At 34.8% G+C, this 26,542-nt stretch overlaps 5 protein-coding genes across 17 annotated transcripts; all 5 read left to right on the top strand.

Annotated features, from left to right (window-relative positions):
• The first annotated feature begins 505 nt into the window (after positions 1–505).
• On the top strand, positions 506–3,233 carry LOC116010388 (receptor-like protein CLAVATA2). The gene is made up of 2 exons (XM_031249775.1): positions 506–973; positions 1,125–3,233. Exons 1-2 carry the CDS (start codon positions 689–691, stop codon positions 3,027–3,029), a joined length of 2,190 nt encoding a protein of 729 aa, XP_031105635.1. The 5' UTR covers positions 506–688; the 3' UTR covers positions 3,030–3,233.
• A 786-nt stretch (positions 3,234–4,019) lies between these two features.
• Positions 4,020–7,561, top strand: LOC116005491 (flavin mononucleotide hydrolase 1, chloroplatic). The gene is made up of 7 exons (XM_031245698.1): positions 4,020–4,439; positions 5,549–5,624; positions 6,011–6,062; positions 6,407–6,521; positions 6,600–6,670; positions 6,800–6,887; positions 7,185–7,561. Exons 1-7 carry the CDS (start codon positions 4,204–4,206, stop codon positions 7,324–7,326), a joined length of 780 nt encoding a protein of 259 aa, XP_031101558.1. The 5' UTR covers positions 4,020–4,203; the 3' UTR covers positions 7,327–7,561.
• Positions 7,562–7,873: 312 nt separating this feature from the next.
• Positions 7,874–11,502, top strand: LOC116003932 (cAMP-regulated phosphoprotein 21-like). 6 transcript variants are annotated; one of them, XM_031243877.1, is made up of 6 exons: positions 7,874–7,961; positions 8,206–8,306; positions 9,372–9,449; positions 9,589–9,660; positions 9,919–10,016; positions 10,358–11,502. In XM_031243877.1, the coding sequence occupies exons 1-6, from the start codon at positions 7,938–7,940 to the stop codon at positions 10,846–10,848; spliced, it is 864 nt and encodes a 287-aa protein (XP_031099737.1). In that variant the 5' UTR covers positions 7,874–7,937; the 3' UTR covers positions 10,849–11,502. The 6 variants fall into 6 exon arrangements, with proteins under 6 accessions (XP_031099737.1, XP_031099733.1, XP_031099751.1 ...); XM_031243873.1 differs by having other exon boundaries at positions 9,904–10,016; XM_031243888.1 differs by lacking the exon at positions 7,874–7,961 and adding an exon at positions 8,001–8,141 and having other exon boundaries at positions 9,904–10,016.
• Positions 11,503–11,917: 415 nt separating this feature from the next.
• On the top strand, positions 11,918–16,647 carry LOC116004280 (pentatricopeptide repeat-containing protein At5g01110). Of its 8 annotated transcripts, none has more exons than XM_031244313.1 (5): positions 11,918–12,180; positions 12,271–14,329; positions 14,506–14,792; positions 14,887–14,973; positions 15,550–16,042. In XM_031244313.1, the coding sequence occupies exons 1-2, from the start codon at positions 12,006–12,008 to the stop codon at positions 14,169–14,171; spliced, it is 2,076 nt and encodes a 691-aa protein (XP_031100173.1). In that variant the 5' UTR covers positions 11,918–12,005; the 3' UTR covers positions 14,172–14,329; positions 14,506–14,792; positions 14,887–14,973; positions 15,550–16,042. The 8 variants fall into 8 exon arrangements, with proteins under 8 accessions (XP_031100173.1, XP_031100158.1, XP_031100149.1 ...); XM_031244298.1 differs by having other exon boundaries at positions 11,918–14,329; positions 15,616–15,660; positions 15,809–16,042; XM_031244289.1 differs by having other exon boundaries at positions 11,918–14,329; positions 15,616–15,660; positions 15,787–16,042.
• A 7,282-nt stretch (positions 16,648–23,929) lies between these two features.
• On the top strand, positions 23,930–24,907 carry LOC116011014. The gene has a single exon (XM_031250508.1). The coding sequence runs from the start codon at positions 23,994–23,996 to the stop codon at positions 24,654–24,656; it is 663 nt and encodes a 220-aa protein (XP_031106368.1). The 5' UTR covers positions 23,930–23,993; the 3' UTR covers positions 24,657–24,907.
• Positions 24,908–26,542: the final 1,635 nt, after the last annotated feature.

Here is a 26,542-nt window from a genome sequence, read left to right as displayed (position 1 = left end):
CAATTAATATTTTATTTTTGTAGTTAACGTAGAGTCAAAATGCCACCCAAGTTATACATTATACATGTATATTTTCCAACTTAACCAAAGTCGAGTTCTACTTTGACACTATTGATTCCTTAGTGTTAAATTCCTATCCAACATGAATCTATGAGGTAGTGTTTTGTCACTCGCTTCTACTCTATAGACATAATATAATATTATTGTGTGATTCTAGTTGATTGGTTAATTTTATTTAAAAAAAAAACAGTAACATTTAATTAGAAAATAATTTAAAAGAAACCAACCAAATCAAGCCCACCCATATGTCAAAACCAGTTGGGTCAGACATGGAAATGGTACAGAAGTATGTTCTTCCCGGCCCAAGAGAATCTTTGGCACCGAAAGTGTCGTGGGGGTGAAATAGTCATTTCAATACGGAAAAGGAAAAGCAAAAAGGCGCCTCGGCGCAAATAAAACTAAATAAAATACACAGTAATTTTTTTTATTATAAAAAAAAAAAAAAGAAGAAGAAAATTCACAAATCAAGAAAGAATGTTGGTTCTTTAATGGGAGTGGAGTAACGATTCTCATTCGTCTCTGCCCAGTAGCTACTTTGATTCCAAACACCCAACAACTCCATGTTCTAAGACGAGGAGGAAGATGGGTTTTGCATTTTAGACCTCTTAAACCCTTGAATTTACCAAACATGCCACTCCATTTTTTCTTCTCCTTCTTCTTGCTGCTATCTGCAACTCTTTCTGGGTTGGGGTTCCCTTTCAATAACGCCGGAAATTCTACCTTTTCTGCCCTTCTTCAGCTTCAAGAGGACGACATGGCTTCGCTCCTGCTGTTCAAATCGCAGCTTCAAGACCCGTTTCACAGCCTGTCGAGCTGGGAGGACGGCGGGTTCAACTGGACCGGTGTCACCCGGTCTAATCAGACCGGAAGAGTCACCATCCTCGACCTCACCGGCCTCAACTTGTCAGGCCAGGTATTAAGGAGTAGCATCTGTATATATTTGATTCCTTTATTATGTTGATTTAGTCTAGTTTGTTATATTTTCTCTCCTGTAGTTTTGGTCCAGAATTGCTGGTATTTTCCCTATTTAGTGAATCAATTTATTGTTTCCACTCTAATTCCAGGTTCATTCCTCTCTATGCAATCTTACATTTCTGGAAACCCTTTTGCTGTCTCGCAATAGCTTCAGTGGTTCGATTCCCGCGTGTTTTGGTGAGTTGTTGAATCTCAGGACTTTAGATCTCAGCTATAATGCGTTTTCCGGTGAAATTCCCGGCGCGCTTGAGAATTTGAGCCAGTTGATTGATCTCGACGTCGGGAATAACATGTTGAGCGGTGAAATCCCGGTGTGGATGGGGAATTTTTCGACCAAACTGGAGAAGCTTAGTTTAGGTTTCAATGGCTTTCGCGGGGAGATACCGGAGAGCCTCTTGTTATTGGCGTCGTTGAAGTTGTTGGATTTAGCACACAATAATTTGGTGGGGAAAGTGGGCGATTTTCGCCAAGGAATGGAGTATTTGAACCTTGAGTCTAATGGCTTCTCTGGTACTTTGCCTTGTTTCTCTTCTCTGAAAGACTCTCTTTCAGTCCTTAATTTAGCTAATAACTCTCTTGTGGGAGGGATTCCGACTTGTATCTCTAGCCTTAGAGGATTGACACAGCTGAATTTGTCGTTTAATGGGTTGAGATATGGGATTTCTCCCAGGTTTGTGTTCTCGGAGAAGTTGATTGTGTTGGACCTGAGTTTCAATGAGCTGTCTGGCAATCTTCCAAGCAAGGTTGTTGAGGCGCCTGAGAAGTCGGGGCTTTTGCTGCTAGACTTGTCACACAATCGATTCTCGGGTGTTATTCCCGTGGCAATCACTGAATTGAAGAGCCTGCAGGGGTTGTTTCTTTCGTACAATTGTCTTACTGGGGAGATACCCGAGAGGATTGGGAACTTGACCTATCTGCAGGTGATTGATCTGTCGCATAACCTGCTCTCAGGTTCAATCCCTTTGAACATTGTTGGCTGTTTCCAGCTGCTCGCTCTGATGCTGAACAGCAACAATCTTTCGGGTGAAATTCAGCCGGAGCTTGATGCGTTGGATAGTTTGAAGATACTTGATATAAGCAACAACGGGATTTCTGGGGAGATCCCACTGACTTTGGCGGGGTGTAAGTCTTTGGAAGTGGTGGATTTCAGTTCCAACAGTCTCTCGGGGTCTCTTAGTGATGCGATTACCAAATGGTCTAACCTGAGATATCTCTCCCTTTCTCAGAACAAGTTCAGTGGAGCTCTTCCTAGCTGGTTATTCGCGTTTCCAGGGATCAACACCCTGGACTTTTCTGGCAACAAGTTCTCTGGCTATATTCCCGATGTTAACTCTAACACTAGTTTGAATTTCAACAACAATGATGTTGGGAGACGTTTCCTTTCAACACCGTTGATTTCATTCCGTGAGCTAAGTATAAAGACTTCTGTGATTGTAGCTGACAAAACTGAATTGAGCTTCAACTACGACCTCTCAACCGTAATTGGAATTGATCTCTCGGGTAATTTGCTGCACGGTGAAATCCCAGAGAGCCTATTCGACCTGCGTGGTTTGGAGTACTTGAATTTGTCACGTAATTTTCTTGATGGTCAAGTTCCGGGAAGCTTAGGGAGGATGCAGAATTTAAAGGCCCTGGATTTGTCACACAATTCCTTATCTGGTCAAATTCCTGAAAATATATCCAGCCTTGGGAATTTGACAATTTTGAACCTGTCGTTTAACTGTTTCTCTGGAATTGTTCCTCGTAAGCAGGGGTACTGGAGATTCCCAGGAGCGTTTGCTGGCAACCCAGACCTGTGTGTGGAGTCACCCAGTGACGGGTGTAGGACAAAAAACTTTGCAGTGAAACATGGGAGAACGTTTGAAGACATGGACGACGGTCCAATCTCAGTTTGGGTCTTCTGCATTAGTGCTTTTGTAAGTTTTTATGGTTGTGTCATCGCCCTTTTCTGTTCAGCCCGAACGAGAAACTACATTCTGCAGACAAAAATCTAATGTATTACACGCCCATGAGAATGGTAACATTTGCTGTACAGTAACTTAATTCTGATATCTAATTTGAAGTTCTTGCTTCATCAAGTAACCCTTCTTGTGGCTGATCTTCATCTGCACAATTTCTTGCATCAAAGAAAATGATACTTTGATCAACTGTGTAATTTCTGATGTGAAATATGAGCACTGAAGCCTTTATTTGTTGAAGCTGCAAATATTGCTATCCTTTTCACTCCTGGAGAATAGATGCATTACTTTTCCTTATGCCACAATGCCACATTATCTGATACTTAATAATTCAAGCTTTTGCTTTCATGCTATATATATACACACACACACACACACACACCATTTTTCCTTTGAATTTATTCCTCCAAGTGCTGCCAAAGAATTTGTTCCTGTTAATGGAGTTATCAGATGATCTGTCATCAAATGCAAATAACAAAGGAAGAAACGAAGTAGACTGAATTGAAGAGATGAATGTCAGATTCATTCCTTACTCACATATTATTGGATGCATTATGAAACTGTACTCAGTGCCACAACGTTTTTCTCATCGAGTCGTTGACCATTCCAAATTGACAAATGAAATTATTTCTTCTTTTTTTAAAAAAAATTTACAAAAAGCATTATTCTTACAAAAATTTTGTGGTTTGTAATTTTCACAAGCAGTATCTTTAGTGGCGCCATTTTAGAATGAACTTGTAATACACTAAAAATAAACTTATATTAGAATTTCAATTTTTTTTCTTTAATACAACTGACTTTATTATATTGTAGTATATGTTCGTCTATACTTCATCAACTAATGAAGACATTGACTTGACCTGCTATTCATTGGCATCCAACCTATCTAGGCGGTGTGCTGTTTAAAAAAATGTCAAATAAATCATTGAATTTATAGCTCTTGTGCAATTATTCAGCTGAACTGTGCCATATATGTGCAAGTTTAGGGATGCCCTTAAGAACTAAATCAAAAGATGAGTATTGTTTACTTGTTTAGCCCTTGAACAATCAACGCATCTGATTCCATTCGGCCAACAAAAGATTTTTATGAAAATATCAGGCGCCCCCAATCGGCCAATCCCATTCCATTCAGTTAATTCCCAAACTGCCCCTCCGCGCAGAGCTGCACAGAAGAAAGTCGTTGCCGATCCACCGGTACCAGTAGTAGTAGATGGCTTCACTGATACCTCCTTCTTCTCCGATTCCATCTCTGGGTTTCAAAGCGCACAGCTTTCCTTTCTTCTTGAAGTCAACGTCTGCTAGAACGGCTCTACGTATTAGCAGGAGCAGCAGTGCCTCCTCAACAATGGCGACTGACGCCCAAAGGAAGCTGCCGATTCTGCTCTTTGACGTTATGGACACCCTTGTTCGCGACCCGTTTTATCAGGACGTCCCCGCCTTCTTCCGGTATTTGCTTTCCCCTTTCACTCAATGCTATCGTTGCATTTTGTTTTTTCTCCCATTGCTTTGGTATATCGCTGTAAGCTATGTGTAATTGTGTAGTTTATTTACAATTTTGGTGGTTTTTTCTAAGCATTCTTCGTCGCTGTAAGAATACGTCATGTGTGCTAATCATTTGATACAGCATAAGTTAGTATAGATGGCTAAAGCACTATTGCCCACAAAATACAAAATTCCCTTTCACCCGGGCTCTCCATAGGATAAAGTAATAAATCACTGTAACTCAGTTGTTCATTAAGTTGCACACCATAGTCTATTATATTCATCATATTAGGTGTAACTTTCAGACTGCAGCTTCTCGGGCTTGATTTTGTGTCTTTGTCCACGACCTATCACTCGGGAACTAACTGAGTTACCTGTGCCGTTGATGACTAAAACACTCTTCTTTTGTGTGTGTGTGTGTATGTGTGTGAATAAGTGTGTATTTGACACCCCCCAGGGAATGTGTATCTGGAGTTTGAGATCTTCCACCTTCCATTTGTGCCTGTTTCCAATGAAATTAGAAGATACTTGGAACACTTCTTTGAAAGATTTAGCATAGATGGATTTTTTCCCAATTCTGATTTCTTGAACATTATTAACTGTCATGGCTCTGGTTTTTTTACTGGAATAGAAGAGTTGGACATGAAAAATATAAGAGTCCATGGGGAAAAAAAGGCTGGCTTAGAGGTAGACCAAGCCATTCATGAGATACTATTAGTTCTGTTTCAATCAGATTTTGGAGTTAAGCCAAAATAACATGTGAAAGTTAGTGCCTCGTCCAAATCTTACTGCCCTCTCATAGACTTATTTTCATAATTCTGGTAAACTGAAGGTTTTAGACAAATGTTGTTCATTGGGGTGTTGCAACTCTCAACTATACCTACGTGAGTTTTTGCTTATATAAATTATTGCAACCCTATAGTATGTATATTTATGCCCCTTAAGAAGTACGTTGTTTTTCATTATCATTTGTTCCAATTCCCTTTAGGCAGACCATTGTTTTTATCATATTTTTTTGCTTCAGATTTTAACTTTGCATTTTTCACATTATTATATTGAGATTTTCCATTCAGAATGCCTATGAAGGAATTACTAGAAATCAAGCATCCTACTGCATGGATTGAGTTCGAAAAGGGCCTTATTGATGAGGTATATAAAAAATGTTGTGGAATTTAGATTTGGCTCTTTAAGCTAACTGCATTTTGAGACATCTCGTGAATCATGTTACTCGTAATGCAGGGTTCAAAGTATAACTTATCTAGGAACATAAGCAATATTTCTTCCACCATGAAAATATATTCTTCATTGGTTAAGAGCGCATCCCATTTCTTGTATGATATCTTAAATTGTAAAACTTCTTCTGCATTTAATCCTGACATGCTGTCTTGTCAGTGTCACCATGCTTTAGTGATCTTGCTTTAGAGGAAGCTAATATGGCATCTGGAAATTGCAATCGAATTTGTCGTGTTCAAGTTTGAAGGGGCTTTTTGGACATGGCATCTCCTATATTTCATAATGTTTTATTTTATTTTCAGGCAGAGTTAGAAAGAAAGTTTTTTAAAGATGGGAGATCATTTGATATGGAAGGTAAATGATAAACTTTTTTTTATGCCTCATCTTTATTGATAATTCAAATGCTAGAGAAAATATGAAAGCCGTTGCATGTAATTATGCACATACTGTAAGGGAGGAATCTACAGTGTTTTCATTGCTGGAAGCTACAACTTTAATTATCAATGTGTAGTGTTAAATAGTTAATTCTTTAAAAAAAAAAGGAAAAAAATGAAAATTAATTCCCAATTACGGGAAGCTTCTCACTAAGAATCTAGACTTAGATTGTACTCTTGTGGCATTGTTGCAAGTGTCATTAGGTACTTATGATGGTTTTTTCTTTGATTTCCAAAAGATGATTCCTTATTGTTTGATTCTAGGCCTCAAAAATTGTATGAGAAAAGGATATTCTTACATCGAAGGTGTTGAGGAATTACTTAGTGTGTTAAAGGCAAATGGCTATGAAATCCATGCTTTCACAAACTATCCTATTTGGTAGGTTCAAGTAGTGAATTTTGTTAATTTACAAACTCATCATTTGTTAAAACTCTTCACATACTCATTTTTCCCCAGGTACAATATGATCGAAGAGAAGTTAAAACTTTCAAAATACTTATCTTGGACTTTCTGTTCCTGTATAATGGGTACTCTCTCTCTCTCTCTCTCTCTGTGATTGCGTGTGACGGTATTAATATCTTTTACCTTTTTTTCCTTCTCCCTCTCCAAACACAACACGCGTTTTCTTATTTTCTTTTGATGTTTGCTGAACACAGGAAAGCGGAAGCCTGAACTTGATTTTTACTTGGACGTTCTGAAACATCTCAATGTCAAGCCAGCCAGCTGTATCTTTGTTGATGATAGGTGACATCTTATTTTTTGGAAATTATTTTGATCTTTCGATATGATAGGGGAGATGCGTTTCTTTAGAGCAGAAACGCATAAAATTCTCTTGTTTTCTTCTTCCCTACGGGTGGGTACCTGTTCTTCATAACAAGTACTTCAAATTGGTGTGACAGAATGTTAGTACGACTTTCTGAAGCAAAACGTAGTTTTTGGCTTAGTCATCCTTGTTCCATTATGCACTCGTTTTGAACTTACAGTCATGTTTTCTGCGTAAAATTATTGCTGAAATCTATTATGCTATACATACTTAACCAGACAAAAGAATGTTGAAGCTGCCATTAAAGCTGGTTTTCGAGGTCTTCAGTTCAAGAGCGTGGATGTGCTGCGCAAGGACTTATCGCGTCTTGGTGTCGACATTCAAACGAGCGAAAGTAAAGATCTGGCTGAATGTTCTTAAGCCGCAAATCTCCCCCGATTTCAGAGCCATAATGTATGTATAGTTTGGCTCATAAAGGGGAAAAATGCATCTTTTGAAAAAGCTGTTTGACAAGATGATTCAAACAATAAGCTGTTCATGTTCAGCAAAATTGTGTTCAAAGTTCAGCATATTTCAAGTGCAGAGTAACTATTTATAGTTGTTTGGTTCCATTTACAGTTCCAATGACTCTCTTTGCCTATTCATTTGATATGCATATGCTTTCTTTTTTTTTGGACGAGAAAGAAAATTTACAATCACTACTTGTGTACACTGAGTAAATTTTGTTTGTGTAATAATCATGTTATTGGGAATAACTTTTATATTACAAATACCAAAAATACTATTTGCACATTATTTAATATTTATATTCGGGCTAAACCACATTCACAAAAGTTAAAACAATGGATTCGCATTTTCAAAAATTAAAGGGCCAAAATAGAATTAAGGAAAAAATTTGGGTAGTAAATGAAAAATTGGGAAATGATCCGATGCTTGATGCCCTTCCCTTCCAACATACACCTTCGTATCCATATACAGAGACCCGATTTAAGAATTCCCCTAGAATCCAGATTCCGTACGACAGAGGTATAATGAATTCCACGCAGTTCGCCATGGTCAGACTTCTTTCTCTCTCGCTTTCTAATCTGAAATCTTTCTTCTTAATGTTCTTAATAATTACAGCGAATTACAAATTTGCTTATAGTTTGAATTGTCTGCTTCTGCTGCTAAAGCGTTCATGAATCATGATGTCTTTGAAGAATCATATGTTTATAACCTAGTATTTTAGTTCTAAGGTTAGTTTTTATGCTTTTGTAAGTCAACCTAGACTTGAGTTTGCACTCATTACCATAAATGCAGGTTGAGGAGTTAGCTTCCCTTGTTAAGGACAATCTTCCTTGCAAGCACCTTGTCTTATCTATGGAAGAAGCCTTTGTTGATTTTCTTCAGGACGATACGAGGTACTTTTGTGGTCACCCAACATTTTTGTGTCAGAAGAAGTATATGCTATTTGGTAGATTTAGATAATGATTCATCCTAGATTGTGTTGCCTAATTTTGACTAGAGGAACAACCAAATTAAAGGGTACGATATATATTTTCCATATCTCCAGTTTTTCACTTTTCCATTTCTCTAGGTAAAAAAGGGTTAGAAATGTTGTTGCAAGGGGTTGAAGTGTAGATTTACTGTTCATCCGTATCTTTCTCCATTTCTCCAAATTTGGAGAATTAGTTAAATGGATTCTCCAAATTCTAGAATTCAATTTGGAAAAATGGTTTTAGTAAACAAGTTTTCATTTTTCAGTTTTTCGTTTCTCCAATTATATTATATATATAGAATAATGACTCATTTCTCCAGTTACTAAACACATATATACCCCGTATAATTTATAGTTCAGAATATATGTTGGTTTAGTACAAATCAGTCTGAAGTATAAGATTGTTGCTTTTTTTCTCTAAATTAAATGTTGGGAAGAATAATAGGGTTTAGTGTTGTTTTTAGAAAAGAAGAAATTTTGTACATCAAGGAAGGATATTAACATGAAGCCGCCTTAAATAGCAACCTAAAAGTTTTTAACTGATTGGAAGGGTGAAAATTTGTCAGCGCAGTCAATCTTTGCAGTATCTATTGTGTAATGAATTGGGAGCATTTGTGGCAAAGAAAGTCAATTTGAAACCTCCAATTGGGTTATAGCTCGAGCATTTTTTATAAACCATTAAATTTTATTGGTTGCAAAGTAATATCTGTCCAAGCATTTAACAGTTGAAGAATCCTGTTGGTATGACAAAATGAACATAAAGGATAGAAGCTATAGATATAACTTGCATGTAATCGTTAAAAAGGGCTTCCCTATCTGTGGCCTATTTCTGTATGCTTATTTATGGTCTAAACCTAGAATGTATTGGGACCTGATTGGCTATATCTTTCGATCAGTATTGGACTTATGCATGGTGAAGAGAGACAGAGAGATACAGTTGCCCCATTGGTTGCTTTGGAATAATTTCTAATGAAATATTGTTATGCAGTTCAAATGGGGTGTTGGAGTTGGAACCAATGAATTCTTATAGTCGTCTTCTTTTACATCGGCTTGCTGATATTTTTGGGTAAGTTGGTAACTATACTTCTCTCATTTTTGCTAGACTTTATGTATGTGGTGCTGCCAAGGTGGCTTTAGAATGACTGTTCTGTGTCTTTTAGCTTGCTGTATGTTTCATGAACATCATTATTGTCTTATCCTGCTAGATTTTCTCATCATTCAGTTGGTGAAGGAGAGGACCGGCACTTAATTTTGGAGCGATGCCCTGAGACATCAATGTATGTGAAAAATTAAGCCGCTATTGCCAAATAGATACAGTGTTTGCTCCTTCCTAACCGAGTTCATTTTTAAATGTTCACGCAACTATATTCATAGTTCCTGGTCTGTTTAGTTAATAACGTGGATAATTAGATATAGAATTTGAAATTGGAGTTAAGTTGAAACTTGTGCAATGCTCTAAATTTGGGACCCGAACTGAAAATAGTTGGTCGTTATTGATCTCTGTCGTCTGACATTTACAGCAATTTAACCTGCAGCCCTTCCATCCTTGTTAGAGATTTATTGTGGCAGTATGGTGAAGTGCAGTCTCCCAAGAAATTTGATATACTATCACGAAAGCAAGAAGTTTCAGATGGTATAACATTTTTCCCTTTGCAAATATAGATGGATTTTTGCCATTTGCACTTTATAATAAAGTCTCATTAAGATTTTGCTAATGCTGTGGTCTCAAATAATTTCATGTTACACTGCTTTTGGGATCCATATACACTATGGTGTTTTGTTCAATTACTAAAATTTATGTCAGTTAACCTTTTGGGGTCTATACTTCTACGGGGTATTGAATAGAGAAGCAACAAAGAGAGATAAGAGATGCAAAGTATTGACATTTGTTACTGCAATAAATTCATTTTTCTTCACAAGCCATAAGAGAACTGGAATGCTGAACTTGATGCATTTTACATTCATTCGTCTCAGGGTTGCAGGTAGAGAATCAAAAGATGCTAAATTTTAAATTTTCACTCGAGGAGAGAGAAGCAGCGTATCTCGCTGCCCGTGAGCGGATATTTGCAATTGATGGAAATGGGACAGAACATATGACTGAGAGGCCAAGGAAGGATCTTAAGGTTGCCCGCAGAATGATAGAACATGCACTTGGCCAGAGAATCAGGCCATCCAACAATGAGGTAAACTGCAAGGAAGAAGGGGGATCAAACCCGAACAATGTTCATTCGAAGTCGGGTGGTAATCCTGAAGGGAGCAAATCACGGGATACTGAGATGAAAATGCCTATAAATGATGGCACAGGTTCTTTGGGAGAAGCAAAAAACGATGGCAGCAGGATTCAGAAAGAAAACTTCAGAGAGCAGCATATGGGAGCTGCTAAGAGAATGTTTGCTAATGCTCTAGGATTTTCGAGAGATGGCAGTCTATCCCGACAAAGTGAATCAAAACATACCAACAGATAAACCTCACGGTAGACTTTACACAGACTCTTGCTTTTTGTACTCTGGAGGAGCTCAGCTGGTATTACGTATTTCCAGTCTGTGATTGACTGCAGCTAGATTATATACAAAGCTGCAGTGGTGTTCTACGGTAGCATTTGACCAGACAAGAAAGAATCACGGTACTTGTGTACCACTCACATCGATAGCCATTCGAGATGTTTGTCATCAACGTGTTCAAGGAGAATGAAGAAGACCCGTGTTATGCCTTTATCGTTCATCTAGTGTTGTTGTGCTGCCCAGGTTCCCGTGGTCGTATAAGGTTGGAACTTGGAAGTGATCGAGGTTGTCAGAACTACTTTTTCTTGTCTACCCACATCTTGTTTTCCTACTGCCCTTCAAAGGGGATCATACAATTACAGACTACAGAGCCACATGCCACCTATAAATATAATTATGGTGATGCTTTGTTTCTCTCCTCTCTTTTGGCCATGTAACTGCAAATTAGGAACCTTAGTTATTTCAGCTGTAAGATTCATCCAACGTTTTTCACAATGTAATTTAGATCTTAGAAGAAATATGGTCTGTAACTATTTATGTTATGATCCAGGATTTAATTTTGAAATTGGGAGATTATTATGAATCATGAAATCTTAGATTGAGCTTTCAAGTGATTTATATCTATGGATCATGCTACACATATCTACATTTATTACTCACAATTAATATCTTTTACGTTTATCACTCATAGACAGTTATACCTCTGCTAATTAACAAATCAAATATGATCGAATACTTGTATATAAAGTTTATTATCATTCATAGGCTGGTTACACATCTGCTAATTAACTCATCAAATATGATTGAATATGTGAAACATGATTCTGGTATATAAATAGTGCATGTTGATAAATATCACAATATAAATTCAAACCTGTGAACCTAAGTTCAAACATGTAAATAGCTATTTTCTAGATGCTACTGAACTTTTACACATTTTATAATCGAATCATTAAACAAAAAAAAAATACAATTAGGCCATTAAAAACTCGAAATTATACAAATAATATTTTGACGGTTAATTTCAAGTTTCCCTACGACGGTCGACGGCCTAAGCTTCACCGCCACACAAGCACAAGCCGTCTTCTCCGGCGGGTGCAATTGCTTGTTCACTTCCTCCGATGTCAACTCCAAGGCTGCTGCTTCGGAAAACAAAACTACTTTTCAGAGCAACGCCAATTTCAGCTTCTATTCCGGTTCTGGGGCAGCTTCACTGCTCAAATGAATCCCCAATTACACTTGCGAGTTCGGCGGACGCCTTCTTGGTTGAGAAGATTATGTGGACTCTCAAACAAGGTACGCATTCTCGGACTTCTCTGTTTCTCCGGCTAAATGCATCGGTTTATCTCCAAGTTGTTACCAAATGTCGCGATGATTTGCGTTCAGCTTCGAAATTTATCGACTCGGTCGCCTTAAACCACCCCAATTTCAAGCATTCGTCCACCTCCCTCAGCGCCGCCATTCATATACTCGTTAGATGTAAGAGAGTATCCGAAGCGCAGGCTTTGATACTGAGAATGGTTCGAAAGAGCGGTGTTTCCAGGGCCGAGATTGTGGAAGCTATGGTTTACACTTATAATATTTGTGGATCGAACTTATATGCTTTTGATTTGTTGGTCAGGACTTATGTGCAGGCTAGGAAGTTGAGGGAAGCTGTAGAAGCTTTTCGATTGTTGCTGAGCAGGAGATTTTGTGTTACTATAAATGCTTGTAATAGTCTCCTTGGAGGCCTGGTGAGGATTGAGTGGGTTGATTTGGCATGGGAAGTGTACAGGGAAGTGATCAGGAGTGGTGTTCCAATGAATGTGTATACTCTGAATATAATGGTGAATGCTTTTTGTAAAGTTGGCAAAATCGAGGATGCAAAGTTGTTTATTGATGAAAGGGAGGAGAAAGGGATTTTTGGGGATATTGTGACTTACAACACTCTGATTAGTGCTTATTGTCGTGAGGGACATCTAGAAGAGGTTTTTGAACTAATGAATGTAATGTCCCTCAAGGGATTGAAACCATGTTTGTTGACCTATAATTCCATTGTTAATGGATTGTGTAAGAACGGACAGTATCAGAAGGCAAGGGATGTTTTAAACGAGATGGTGCATAGTGGATTCGCCCCCGATACTACTAGTTATAACACATTGCTTGCTGAGTGTTGTAGAAAAGATAATGCGCCAGAAGCTGAGTCGATTTTTGAAGAAATGGCTCGTTTAGGTGCCCTTCCAGATTTGGTTAGTTATAGTTCACTAATTGGGTTGTTTTCAAGAATTGGACGTTTTGACAAGTCATTAGCATATTATGAGGATATGAAACTGAAGGGGCTTGTACCAGATAATGTGATTTATACTCTTCTTATTGGTGGCTTTTGTAGAAATCGTTCTGTATCAGAAGCTATGAAGATGCGTGATGAAATGTCAGCTCAAGGCTTGCCCATGGATGTAGTTACTTACAACACTATTTTGAGTGGTTTATGCAAAGAAAAGATGCTTTCTGAAGCAGCTCTAATTTTCAATGAGATGGTTGAAAGAGATGTATTTCCTGATTTTTGCACTTTCACAACGCTTATAAATGGATATTGTAAGGATGGTAATATGGAGAAGGCACTTTCGCTGTTTGATACTATGATCCAACGAAATCTCAAGCCAGATGTTGTAACATACAATACCTTGATTAACGGGTTTTGCAAGGCTGGTGATATGGAAAGTGCTTTTCAACTAAGAGATCATATGATTTCTAAAAATATATATCCTAATTGTATTACATATAGTACTTTAATAAATGGCTACTGCAACAAGGGTTATATTTTTGATGCATTGAGATTGTTTGATGAGATGATTGGTAAAGGTATTAAGCCTACTGTTGTCACATGCAACTCACTCGTTAAAGGATATTGCAGATATGGTGATGCAGAAAAGGCGGTGGAGTTTCTTAACAAGATGCACTCCCGAGGTCTGCATCCAGATTCAGTTACATACAATACTCTAGTACATGGTTTAATTATAGAGGAGAGCTTGGACAAAGCTCTAAGCTTGGTTAATGAAATGGAAAATCATGGGCTATTACCTGATGTTGTAACCTACAATGCCATTCTCAGTGGGTTTTGTAAGTTGGGTAGGATGCAGGAAGCCAATTTGATATATAGGAAGATGATGAAGAAGGGCATAAATCCCGACAGATCCACATATACATCATTAATAAATGGACATGTCTCACAAGAGAACTTGAAGGAGGCTTTCCAATTTCATGATGAAATGCTCCAAAGGGGCTTTGTGCCAGATGATAAGTTTTAACCCGGTCACTATCTAGTTTGAAGAACCTTGTGGGATTATCTGTGCCCTTCCATTTTGATGAGTTCGCTTCCATTCTGCTGACATTCCAGAGGCTGCAGCCATTTTTATCTATACATGACTTCTCAGACGGGCTACAGGTTGCTTAATAACAGAAGCAGGTAAATTTCACATTTTCGCTAGTTTCCTTCTCTTATAGTTCTTATGGTGGTATCCCACATTCTTGGAGTACAAGTTTCAATTTTATACCATTGATAAATTATTCTCAACATGGAAAAAGTTCTTTTTGAAGGAATACCACATAAATATCGAACTTGACATTTTACTTTCTACGTAGGATGGGATCACGTGGCTGGTTGACGCTTGACAATACTGTATCATTTTAGTGATACATGTTCTTTCATCTACAATTCTGGACTCAAGATAAATATCCTTCTGCATATAGTGCCCTCTTATGTCTGCCCTAGTGTGAATAGACATATTCTTATGCCTACGGTTCTCTTATATGCTGGTCCTTGGTTCATTTGTCGCTAAATATTCTCCCCATCCACTGTGACGTTGATTCAACTACATTTGCTTCAGAATAGAGAATGCAACCTCAATGGAGAGTGCAGATTGAACTAGGTATTTGACACAATGTCATTGTTAATGAGATCACATTATATGAACTGAGTTTGCTAACACAAGTATTCGTGATTTTTTTAAATTGTCTTTATAGGTTTCAGTCGTCAGGATTTTCAGAGCAATGGACATCTTCAGATATTTGGTGATGAATGATTCAAGCTTTGGTTGTCCATACATAGATGTAAGTATATTGATCACGTTGGACTTAAGTTGTACTAGTACACATACGATACAGGTCTTGACAAGACTGTCTTGCATAACATTTTAATATACGTGACACAAACACTCAAGGGATGGGTGGTTAAGGTATGTTATTTGTGTGTATAGGTTGTGCATGATGCCTTGTATTTTTGGCTTAAGGCGTCCTGCCATCCTCTGTAGTAAACGGAGCCGACCTGTTAAACCCTGACTTTTAAGGGTAGACTTCCAACATTTATGATATTATTACATTAGTTTCTGCATCTCACCTTTGTCTGGGTCTTTAGACTATTCAAATTCAATGGTGAATATACAGGTGACCTTTGATTTTTATGCATGTACAATTAAGTGAAATTCTTGTTAATTTTCTTTTCCTTCTACTTTGTTCACACATCATTGCCTGGTTGAGGTTGAAAATTCTGATATTTCCACATGAATATTTCTATTTTCCCCTTCTTATTTCCCATTATGACTTGATAATAAAACTCTTTATATTCATTGGGGAACCCCACCCCCACCCCACGTTAAAAAAGTAATTTACTTATTTTTCTTTTGCTAGATCATAGGTTTCCTCACTCAGGGTATATAGGACCGTACACATTGAGATTAATCTTTTTCTTACTAGGTAGGACCTCAAAGGATGGTAAAATACTCTCTCATAGGTTTTAAGGTAATTGCATTCTCCTACTAAAACTCGAGACTTATGGAATTTACTTATTAATCAAATATAAACGGAACATATATATTTGTTTCTCTCTTTCTCTAAATTAAAATTATGATATCATCCTTTTGTGAGGTGGGACACAAACATTGAACAGAAAAGCTAAGGGGGAAAAAGGACAAGATGAAGCAAGCTGTGAAGTTAGGGCTGTTTTTCCTTTTCTGGTATCTTATTGCTAGTTGATATTTTGTTTTATTCTCAAAATGTTGGATTTGTTTTTTCCATGTTGTTGCTAGCAAGCTAAGTTAGGCATACTTATCTTTCCCCAATATATTTAAACTAAATCGTCATTGCTTTGATCATTCAAAAACCCTACGATTTTTAGGTGAAAGGAACATTTTGGTCTTTTTGAGATTTAAATCCACAGAAGTCCATCAATCACAAGAGACAAAACCACGTTGAGCAATATTAGCCACTGAAACCATATATGCTCACCAGTCACCACTTTCCAACTAGCTTCCTTTTTTGTTAATTTTTCAACGCGATAGATCAAACAAGTTGGGCACGGCGGTTGTCAAGTCTCTGCCGCCCGACTCGCTCTCAACATTATTAGTTTAATGTGAATATAGAATTATAAAATTATGAACATAAAGTTTTAAATTGTGAACATGGACTTGGGTCCACTTTAAGTGGATTCGGGTCCATAGCATAATTTGTCAATCTTTATTTGTTCTATATTTTTTTAGGTTGCTAACAAAACAAAGATTATGAAGCCATTGAAGCGGCAAATCCAAATAAAGGAAGAGAAGAAAGTCGGCCCAATGTTATGATCCTAGATAGGTCTAAAAGTCTGCAATTCAGCATGTGCTTAAGTACCTGTACTAAGTAAAAATCCTGTCTGATGAGCTAAACAAAACGAGTAAGAATTAAACTTGTGATCTCAAGGTATGAGAATTATGTTGCATTTATTTACTCGATCACCTTTTCGGGGCTTAAGTTGTATTCTTTATCTTCTAAAAAATAAGGTCAGCCGCTGAAACAAAACTACTCCTGATTAACTGATTTTGTTTGTTTAATTCAACAATGCACAAATGATGAGATCAGAGAAGTTGATGGTTTATTCTATATATCTTCCCAGGGATTTTAAATTTTAATCGAGATTAATTTATTTAATTAATGTCTTATCTTCTTCTCCTTCTTCATCATCATCATCATCGCCACTCAGCGGCTGCAGCAATTCGAAACCTTCACATGTTTCTTTGATGTGTGAATATGACTTTTCTAAACAATATTACCCACTTATTAATCGTCGCATTTGAGGATTGATTCAATACCCAAATATTATTTAATTGTATGGAGCTGAGAATGCACTTTAGGCAGATAAGAATAGACTAAATCAAGGGTTTTAAACACACGCACATATATTGTTAGATCAAATGAATATAACAATTTCGCTACGACTTCTCAATTGAAAGATGTGATCTGTCTCAACTAATTAAAGTCTAAACTGATAGCTGTACAACACATTTATGCTTATACCTTAGTTATATTAAATGAAGAGCGTTGCATAACTAAATAAATATAATGTTCAATGTTAAAAAGTAATTGTACAATTATATTATCAAAATAAATAATTTGTTCAAAATTTATATATTATATTTATCATATTTAATTCTAACAAAATATCTGTATAATATATCAAGTAATTGAGATCAACATCAAGCATATTCAATATTGAAGGATTTACATTATCAAATATGTAGTTGAATAATTAATTACTTCAATTTATTTTGTTGAAACTCAAGAAAACAAGACTTTTATGTATACTAACACTATAAAAAAAAATTATACAGTTAAAATAATACAATTAGAAAATAAATTTAAAAAAAGCTCATACAAAGGTAAAAATAAATAAATACTACTCCGTAATAACAAACCCTTAGAATTGAAATGGTACGGTGAAAGTAACACTAATACGAAAATTGTAAAATTAAAATGTATTTGTAAATGTACAAGAAAGAAAGCATGATGGTATGTATAAGTTATTAATGCAGCTATTAAATTAACATAGATTTAATTGTAATTAATTATAACTTAATTGTTAGATTTAACGATGTTAAGGAAAAACTTAAAAGATGAGTGCATGGTAACATTGAAAATTATTTGTACTAATATAAGAAAAAGAGTCTAAGGTACAAATCATTAATGTAATCTATTACACTAACACAATTTGTATTCCCGTTACAACCCTAATATTATTGACTTTTATTAAATTCGAGTTATTTAAGTTTATTGACCGAAATCAATGGCAAATTAAACATATATCAACAAACCAAGAACGAATTAAAAATTCAAAAGTTATAATAATTATGATTTAACATCACCATCACCATTCTGCAATATTATATTCAAACGTGGCCTAATAAACAACGGGCAAAAACGTTAATTACAATTTATACTGCGGCTTGAATGCTTGATATATGATGAAAGCTAGAGCAAGGGTTGATGAACATGCATTACACCTCATGATGAATAACCAAGCCCTCGTTTATAGACTCATCCATTACAGATCAGAATTGGTTTTAACTTGACCATAGTATATATAATTCATGAACATAATGATGAAGATCAGAGCATATTAAACCAACCAACAAAACAAATTCAACTCTTCTGAGACCTACTACCTATTACACTTCTCAGTTTGAGTTAGTCAATTATGAATAATTTAATTAGACTGGTAATTAAATCTCCTTATTATATAATTCTTTGACGGTTAAGATTACAATGCGAGTTTCATCCATATATAGCGCACTTTGAGGTAGCGAGTGCGAACTTTTATGTAAATTAAATATTAAACCAATCAACTAAATAATATTATTATTTTTTGTAAACATTATATTAATTACAAATTGGAGTAATAATAAATGCATTTCCGGCCTTTTCAGGTTAGTGATCGACATGCATGAACCATGAGATCGATTATGATGGTCAAGTTTAAATTGGAGTTTTACTAGTCAAATGTATATAAATAGATACAGATATACAAACATCTTTCCAGCTACTTGGACTATAAGTCGTGGACCACAATAATATCTCTAGGGCTTTGGAAAATGATGGTCCTCATCATGATCATTATCACAACTTTAATATGGTTGGCTCTAACAATTTTGATTTTCAATTAACGATGAAAACTACACACAAAATTATAATTAGAACATTCAATTTAAAAATTATAATTAATCACTGAAAAGTTTAAAATTGTATAATTGAATCGAAAATGACATATATTTCTGATGGTAAGTAAAGGTGATAGTTAACTTTTTAAAAAGTTACTTTTTAATCTATTTTAATAATTTAAAATACTTTTTTTAAAACTCAACCATCCCTTTTCATTTCTAATCGTCCAAAGACGAAGAATTAGTATTCATCTATTGATCTACCTTTAGGTCGGAGAAAAAGTTTTTTTTTTTTGTTTTTTTGTTTTTGTTTTTGTTTTTAAATAATGGATAAATTTCTATACAATGTAATGTACCACAAATGTAAAGAAAATAGTGTTTAATTTTTTATTTTTATTTTTAAGTTATGAGTACATGCATGGCTTAGCTAGATTCTAAAAAATGCCTTTTTGGTCAGCGATTAGTAGAGCTAACCACGTGGCGTTGATTGTCTATGATTTTAGGTTTATGAACACACACAGGAAGGCCAATGTATCGTCCAAAAGAAATTAAAATTAGGGTTCATTAATTCAATGGTTCACTCGGGTCGGTTTGGACATATATGCTTGAACAGCAAAGTCGCTTTGGACCATAGGTCAGGGAAGTAGGGCAAATCAACAAATTTAGTTGCACAAAAAGTATTATTTGATCCGTTTCATTTTATATATCTGGTTCACTTAATAGATCTTTAATTAAAGTTATTTTTAATTTACTTTCATAATATTAAGTTTAATAGTAATATATGAAATTTATCTATTTACAAACTCCATTAAAAACACTATAATATACAAAAAATTAAAATTAAAAATATTTTTAAAACATAAGTAAAGAAAAAAGAATTGATTTGACTCATGAATAATAAATATAATAGGTAGTGTAAACTATTACGTAGTGTGGTGACATCTTGTTACTATTCAAAATGAATGGTCATCACGGATCAAATCTCGATGAGCAGGATTGACTCAAAATGCATGGGAAACGATGGGAAGGTAGTTCACATAAAAGTAAATCAAAAATCGGTGGAGTTGAAAATGGCGTAGCTATTTTTGTACATGTATATGTTTAGTATCCGTTAATATACACATAATGCGGAATAAAAGTATGATTACTATATGTATGTGTTTATCCTTGTATTGTTGAATTGTTATGTGGTCCTTTTTGTTTGAGTTAGTTCCTAATTTAATTAATCTTTGAATTAGAAAATCGAGTTCTATAAGTAATTACGACGTTTTACAAAAAGAAAATGTTAGCTAAAACTTTATTTTATATCCAGAGTCACACAATGTTTAATGGTTATAGAATAATTATTATTGTTTTTTTATAAAAAGAAAAATTCGTAATCAGTATTCGATAATATGTCCTAATATAAACTCAATATTGTAACACTTTAAAGAACCTCAATTAAATGCAATTGTGACAGTTACCCACCGTGAAATTACAAATTAAACAGCCGTTAAATATCTGCTGTGGTGGTTGCACTTGCATTTATTAAATATGGTTGATTATTAATTATTATAGAAACTGATAAAACAAACTAAACCAAACCAAACGTATGGTCCAAAAGAAATTATAATTAATTAGGGGTAGATGAGCTCATTAATTAATAACCATGAACAACAAAGCCAATTTTATAAAAATCGAATAAAAGAAATACTATATTCCCCAAGTTAATTATATTGTTTACTCTCAAATATATGAAATTATATACAAATTTTAAAAATATTGTTTTCATTAAATATGTATGCTCTAAATTGATTACCCTTAATTCCACGAGTCAATAAAAAGTTTACATGACAAATTAAATACAAAAATGAATTCAATACAATAATATAACATTTCAATTGATATTGTGTGGAATCATCGTTTCATGTGAAACAAATAAAATATAATTACGAATGTCAATCAATCCAGCCCTATTGGCTATCAAGTTTATCAATTTCGGACTTATGATATATATGAAAGTTTTATATTTTCGTTATAGAATATTATATATTTGAAAATCATCTAATATAATGTTAGACAGTCTCATACTATAACAAATTATGTAATAAATATTAAATAGTGATTTTTGGATATTAATCAGTGATTTTAATAAAACAAAAATGTAGTAAAAGTCCAATCGAAATTTGGCCAAGGGAGAAGAAAATTTTGGCCATTGGAGTAGGATGGGCAAGAAGATGGAGGAAATTAAGAGTTATTAAAATAATGTTTTGCAAAAAAAAAAAATTATTAAAATAATACTCCGTACTCCGTATTAGAGCGCACGCGGCACGTTGAGAAAAAAAAGTACAAAAAATGTATTGTTTTAAATTATTAATCCCTCTGTCCCATTTTATGTGTCTTACTTTCCTTTTTAGTTTGTCCCAAAATGTTGTCCTCTTTCTAAAATTGAACATCACCATCATTCTACTTTTTCAACTTTACCCTTATGACTTTTCATTTCTTTATTGCTTTTATTTCCAAAAGTGAAAAAGTTGGGGGCATAATTGGAAAGCATATCACATTTACTTTAATTTCTTAAAAAGCGTGCAAAAAGCAAATGAGACATCCATTTCAGGACGGAGGGAGTAGTCATTCTTCATGCATTTTTTTTTTAGAATAATACACATTTATTTCATATGTGGTTGTTTAAAATTCAATTTTAAGAATCTTGACATGTACTCTTGGTAGTTGTTTACACACATATTATTTGCATTTTTAAAAAAATAAAATGAGTGCATATCTTTATTTTTTATTCTTTCAGTTAATGTAAATTTGATTAATTAATTATTGTAACTTTATTCTTTCAGTTAATGTAAATTTGATTAATTAATTATTGTAACTTTAAATATTGTAATTTAAAAAAAAAAATTTGCATACCCAAATTTAATTAATGTTATATTCACATAGTTTGATTTGGAAAAAGTCATTATTGTAAGTATCAAAGTTTCATATTGTCTTTGTTCAATGAATTGTTATGAATGAAAAATAAAATTAAATGTCATTATAATTTGATATATTCTCTTTATAATGCATATTTATTTCTCAAAGACTTACAATAAACATGTTATTTTCACTTTTTTATGACTGACGAGGGAAACTCACAATTAGTACATGAGAATTTGCACTAGACAAATTAACTTAACCCCGCTCCTATATCATAATGCATAAATCACCTAACTATGAGAATCATGTACCACCACTACCTTTTGGGTTGTTATTTGCAATGTTTGAATTTTGTAATAATTGCAAAATAATTGAAACACAAATAAATTTAATTTAACTTTTTGGGATTAATTATATTACAGCTGCATAGACGCCTAGTACTTTTATTATTATTATTATTATTATTATTATTATTATTATTATTATTATTATTATTATTAAATGTGGGTTAAAATTTCTTTTTTATTTAGACGATAGAGATCAGCATGGGCGCTATGACCGCTATCTACCTAGCTAGCTAGCTTCAAAGCCTTTATTTATATCATCAACTTATTGAGTTTTTTCCACTTTTGGTCCTATGACTTTAGTGTTTCCGTCAATTTAGGTACACGACTTTCATTTTGCCACTTTTAGTCCTTGACTTTAATTTTCTTGTTACTTTTAGTCCTTGACTTTGATTTTTTTTCCACTTTTAGTCCTTTCGGCCATCCGAGCGATAACTTTTAATCGAAATCAACAAATTGTTATGCCATTAAGGGTAAAAGTGTATTTCGATAAAGTTCTAAATATATTTATAAATAAAATCAGATAAAAAATAGGAAAAAGAAACGTTATTTGCTTGTTCTGCTTCGCTTTTTAAGCAACAACTTTTAATCGGAATCAATAAAATGTTGTGTCATTAAGTGTAAAATTGTCTATTGATAAATCTCTAAATACATTAAACGTTATTACCCTTAATGGCACAACAATTTGTTGATTTCGATTAAAAGTTGTCGCTCGGATGGCCGAAAGGACTAAAAGTGAAAAAAAAAAATCAAAGTCAAGGACTAAAAGTGGCAACAAAATTAAAGTCAATGACTAAAAGTGGCAAAATGAAAGTCGTGTACCTAAATTGACGGAAACACTAAAGTCATAGGACCAAAAGTGGAAAAATGGCAAATAGGTTGTAAAAACCCTAATCCTAAGTTTAAATAAATTCTACAAATTTTAGGTTTTGTTGCATCATTTGATACTAAATATTGATAACCTTGTAGTTAGAGTGATACATATGAATTCGTGACTATAGCAAGTCATTTAATCGACCCCAACGCCCTCAACTCAAATCTATCGGTTCTTGGGAGAGCAATTTTGAATGGGTTTCAATTGATCGAGGCTCGATTGAATTCAATCAAACGTAACACTGCACCTACTATACGAAAGAAGCAATATAATTAATACATAGATTATTAATGTTTTGGCATAATATAAGTTGTAACAACACTATCCTAAGTTTAAAGAACTTGTACAAACTTTAAGTTTTGTTATATCATATCGCTTAATACTAATAATCTTATAGTCGAGTGGTCTATATAGACTTATGATTTTAAGATAAAAAATTACATAATCGATCGTTCAACCCCAATACCCTCAAATGTATTGGTCTTTAATTAGGACTTTTGGAAGTTACTCCAAATAACATTCCACCAACCGAGTTTTAACTAAATTTGAGCAAACACATGTGAAAGAAGCAATACACGGATTAATTATATTAGTAACATTTTGAGCATATGTACAATGTATGAAACCAGGTCAAGGGTATTGATAATTTATTAAATCTTGAAAGTTAAACTTCAATTCCCCATTGCAGCAGTAAGTAAAGTCTACTGATTAATGAATGTTATTATTAGGGATTGGTTGGATGAACATTATGCACATTAAAGATGATATATACACAAGTTGATTAATGGATATTCAAAGCCGGCATTACTGACCACCGACCCCCGCTCTCCCCGGCAAACCAAGAGAAAAGTTGTATTTTAATTTTTTTTGGGGAAAAAAAAAAGAAAACAACTTCATGATTGACCTCATCAAAGTCAATCAATCCTTTATATATATATATATATATATATATATATATATAACGTTGATAGAACCTCAACTAACAGATATTATTTCTAACCAATTCTACGGCTCTGAGCATTATTTTCTGTCTGATTTGAAGAAATGGGAAACACTGCATCACTTTCGCACTGCTGTCTCCACACCATTGCATCTTCCCGGTCGCCGGTGACGCTGATTTTCCACGACGGGAAGTCCCGCGTACTCGCCGGGAAACGGCGCGTGGCCGGGGAGGTGATGTTCGAGTTCCCGGACTGCATGGTTTGCCATGCACATTCCTTCTTCATCGGTCAACCGCTGCCGATTCTGGCCATCGACGACGAGCTCGTAGCGGGGCAGACCTACCTGGTCCTTCCGCTCGACTGTTTCGCCACCACCGTCCTCTCCGCCTCCTCTCTCGCCGCCTTGGGGCGCAGCCCCAGGCGCGCCGCCACCGCGCCGCCGGCCAATTTCAGGAGCGCGGCGTTTGAGTACGTTAAGGGATCCAACGGTAGGGTTTCGATCAAGGTTGTGCCGGAGTTTATAGTGAATCTTCTGAGTGGAAACAACGGAGAGAATTTGCAGGCCGCCGGCGGCGACGATGGCGATGACTGTAAGATTCTGTGTAGCACGCCGGAGTTGAAGAAGCATTACGAGCAACTTGTGGGGTCCAGAGATCAGGTGTGGTCTCCGAAGCTTGAGACCATTACAGAGTACAAAATCAGGTATTCTCCCTGCAAATTTATAGGGTTGGAGTGGAAGCAGAAAGAGGGTGAAGGTAATCATTAGTTAATCGATCGATTTGTGCAATAATTGTTAGGGTTTTGAGTTTTCATGATTCTATGCTGATCAATCAATTGTAAAGTGACATATATCCTGCCTGATTCTTTGTTCAGATCAGAAGAATTCTTGTGTAAATTACAGTATTAATTAAGCATATGTTTAAGCTAGCTAGCAAGGTAGCTTCTTTAGTTAGTGAATTCTTGCTTGTGTATACATATATATATATGTTTTAATTTATTGGATTGAAACCTTAATTAGATCTCTAGTTTTGTCTTTTGAATTTGTGGTGGAGCTAGGTGGCTCGGTCAACTCATCGAAAAAACAAGAAATTTATTGGGTTAAGGATTTTGAATCTGTACATCGAAATTGAATCAACTCATGGTTACATTGATGGGTTGTGCCTTGTTTGAAACTACTACTAACCTCTAACTTGATTTATGATTTTAGGGTTTATTGTGATTGAGTTTCTTTAATTTAGGGAAAAACTTGATTACAGAAATGGTTGTCCATAGCTGATCGACTCAAATTAAGAGGCCAATAGACTGCTTTAAAGAGAAATCGAACTTGAAACCTTGTGATAACTAAACCAATTGTCTGACAAACTTGAATGAGTTGCATGTAATTGGGCTTCTTGAATCTTGATATATTATGTTGGTTGATATATACATACGCTTGTTTTGATTGTTCTTCAATTACGCCTACTATTTATCCGTATGTATAATCCTTGTAATTGTGTGCATTATTTACCTCAAAAACCTACCTCATTTGTCAAGCCTACATGCTATACTTGGTTCCATTGAAAGGTGTAGGGATTAACTTTGATAATATTATTGTAAGTATACAAGTATATCGTAGAGTATATGATATCACGTGTGTGTATACTGTCAGATAATGTGTGCGCACACGTAAATATACACACAAACACCATTAAGTTTATCTTATTAATTTGATTATTTTCTCATCCAATTCAACAAGATCCTATCCATTATATTATTTATGGTTATAGAAATGTTGGTTGATTGGTAACCACAAAGTTTAAGTTTAAGTTTCTCTGTTTGAATATGTTAATTATGAATAATGTAGATTGCTTTATTTGTGATCCTTTGTTGATTGAAATTATCAGGTGGACTTTATCCGATCCAACGCACAGTACGCCTTTGGATTACAATGGTAGAAAGAAACGTGATTGAGCCAAATGTTAGGCATTTCTTGTATTGCTTAGCAACTTAATTGGCATGCCAAATCAAAGAATCGTGGTTATGCTTCTTAATAACTAATTAATTACCGCCTAACATTTTATACCAAGTCTTGCGTTATCTGATGAAAACCATTAGCGGAATTGATTGATTGGGTAAAATGGTTGATTGAGCCATTTACATGGCAATTTTTTTTTATCATAAATATAAGATACATTTTTAATATATTAAAAATACAGTATTTGTGTACTTAATGTACATTAGAGTATTTAATTTGATAGTATACAAAATAATGTACTTTCAATACTTAAATAATATACTTTACGTATATTAAAAATATACTTTTTATTTATGATCACTACAACTGTGTAGATCATGGTCCATGGAATAATGATTGCCCGCACAAAGACCTACTTGATCAAGCTTATATTATTCTATAGGGATAGGGATATATGATTGGCAATGCCGATTTTAGAAATACTATTCTATTTTGAACTCACTAATTAAATGCGTTTTTAGGGTTTTATTCTTGAACAGTTTCTAAATCCATCCATATGTTCCATATGTGATATGTGTATGTGCATGCACTGGGAGAAATTAAACTCGCATACACCAGCCGGCCAACATTTCTGACCAATCTTAAAAAATGGACGAAAATTAGGGTATTTTTAAAGCTTTGAACTAAAGTTAATGGTG

This window comes from Ipomoea triloba, chromosome 2 (genome assembly GCF_003576645.1).
Source record: "Ipomoea triloba cultivar NCNSP0323 chromosome 2, ASM357664v1".
Classification (NCBI taxonomy): domain Eukaryota; kingdom Viridiplantae; phylum Streptophyta; class Magnoliopsida; order Solanales; family Convolvulaceae; genus Ipomoea; species Ipomoea triloba.
The sequence above is the reverse complement of the archived record's forward strand: the minus strand, read 5'-3'. Positions and strand labels throughout refer to the sequence as shown.

Coding starts and splice junctions, on each gene's coding strand:
- LOC116010388 (XM_031249775.1), top strand. CDS start 689: ATGCCACTCCATTTTTTCTTCTCCTTCTTCTTGCTGCTATCTGCAACT. Junction 974..1,124: donor GCCTCAACTTGTCAGGCCAG/GTATTAAGGAGT, acceptor CTCTAATTCCAG/GTTCATTCCTCTCTATGCAA.
- LOC116005491 (XM_031245698.1), top strand. CDS start 4,204: ATGGCTTCACTGATACCTCCTTCTTCTCCGATTCCATCTCTGGGTTTC. Junction 4,440..5,548: donor GACGTCCCCGCCTTCTTCCG/GTATTTGCTTTC, acceptor TTTTCCATTCAG/AATGCCTATGAAGGAATTAC. Junction 6,888..7,184: donor TGTATCTTTGTTGATGATAG/GTGACATCTTAT, acceptor ATACTTAACCAG/ACAAAAGAATGTTGAAGCTG.
- LOC116003932 (XM_031243873.1), top strand. CDS start 7,938: ATGAATTCCACGCAGTTCGCCATG. Junction 9,450..9,588: donor CGGCTTGCTGATATTTTTGG/GTAAGTTGGTAA, acceptor TTATCCTGCTAG/ATTTTCTCATCATTCAGTTG. Junction 9,661..9,903: donor CGATGCCCTGAGACATCAAT/GTATGTGAAAAA, acceptor TGACATTTACAG/CAATTTAACCTGCAGCCCTT.
- LOC116004280 (XM_031244306.1), top strand. CDS start 12,006: ATGTCAACTCCAAGGCTGCTGCTTCGGAAAACAAAACTACTTTTCAGA.
- LOC116011014 (XM_031250508.1), top strand. CDS start 23,994: ATGGGAAACACTGCATCACTTTCGCACTGCTGTCTCCACACCATTGCA.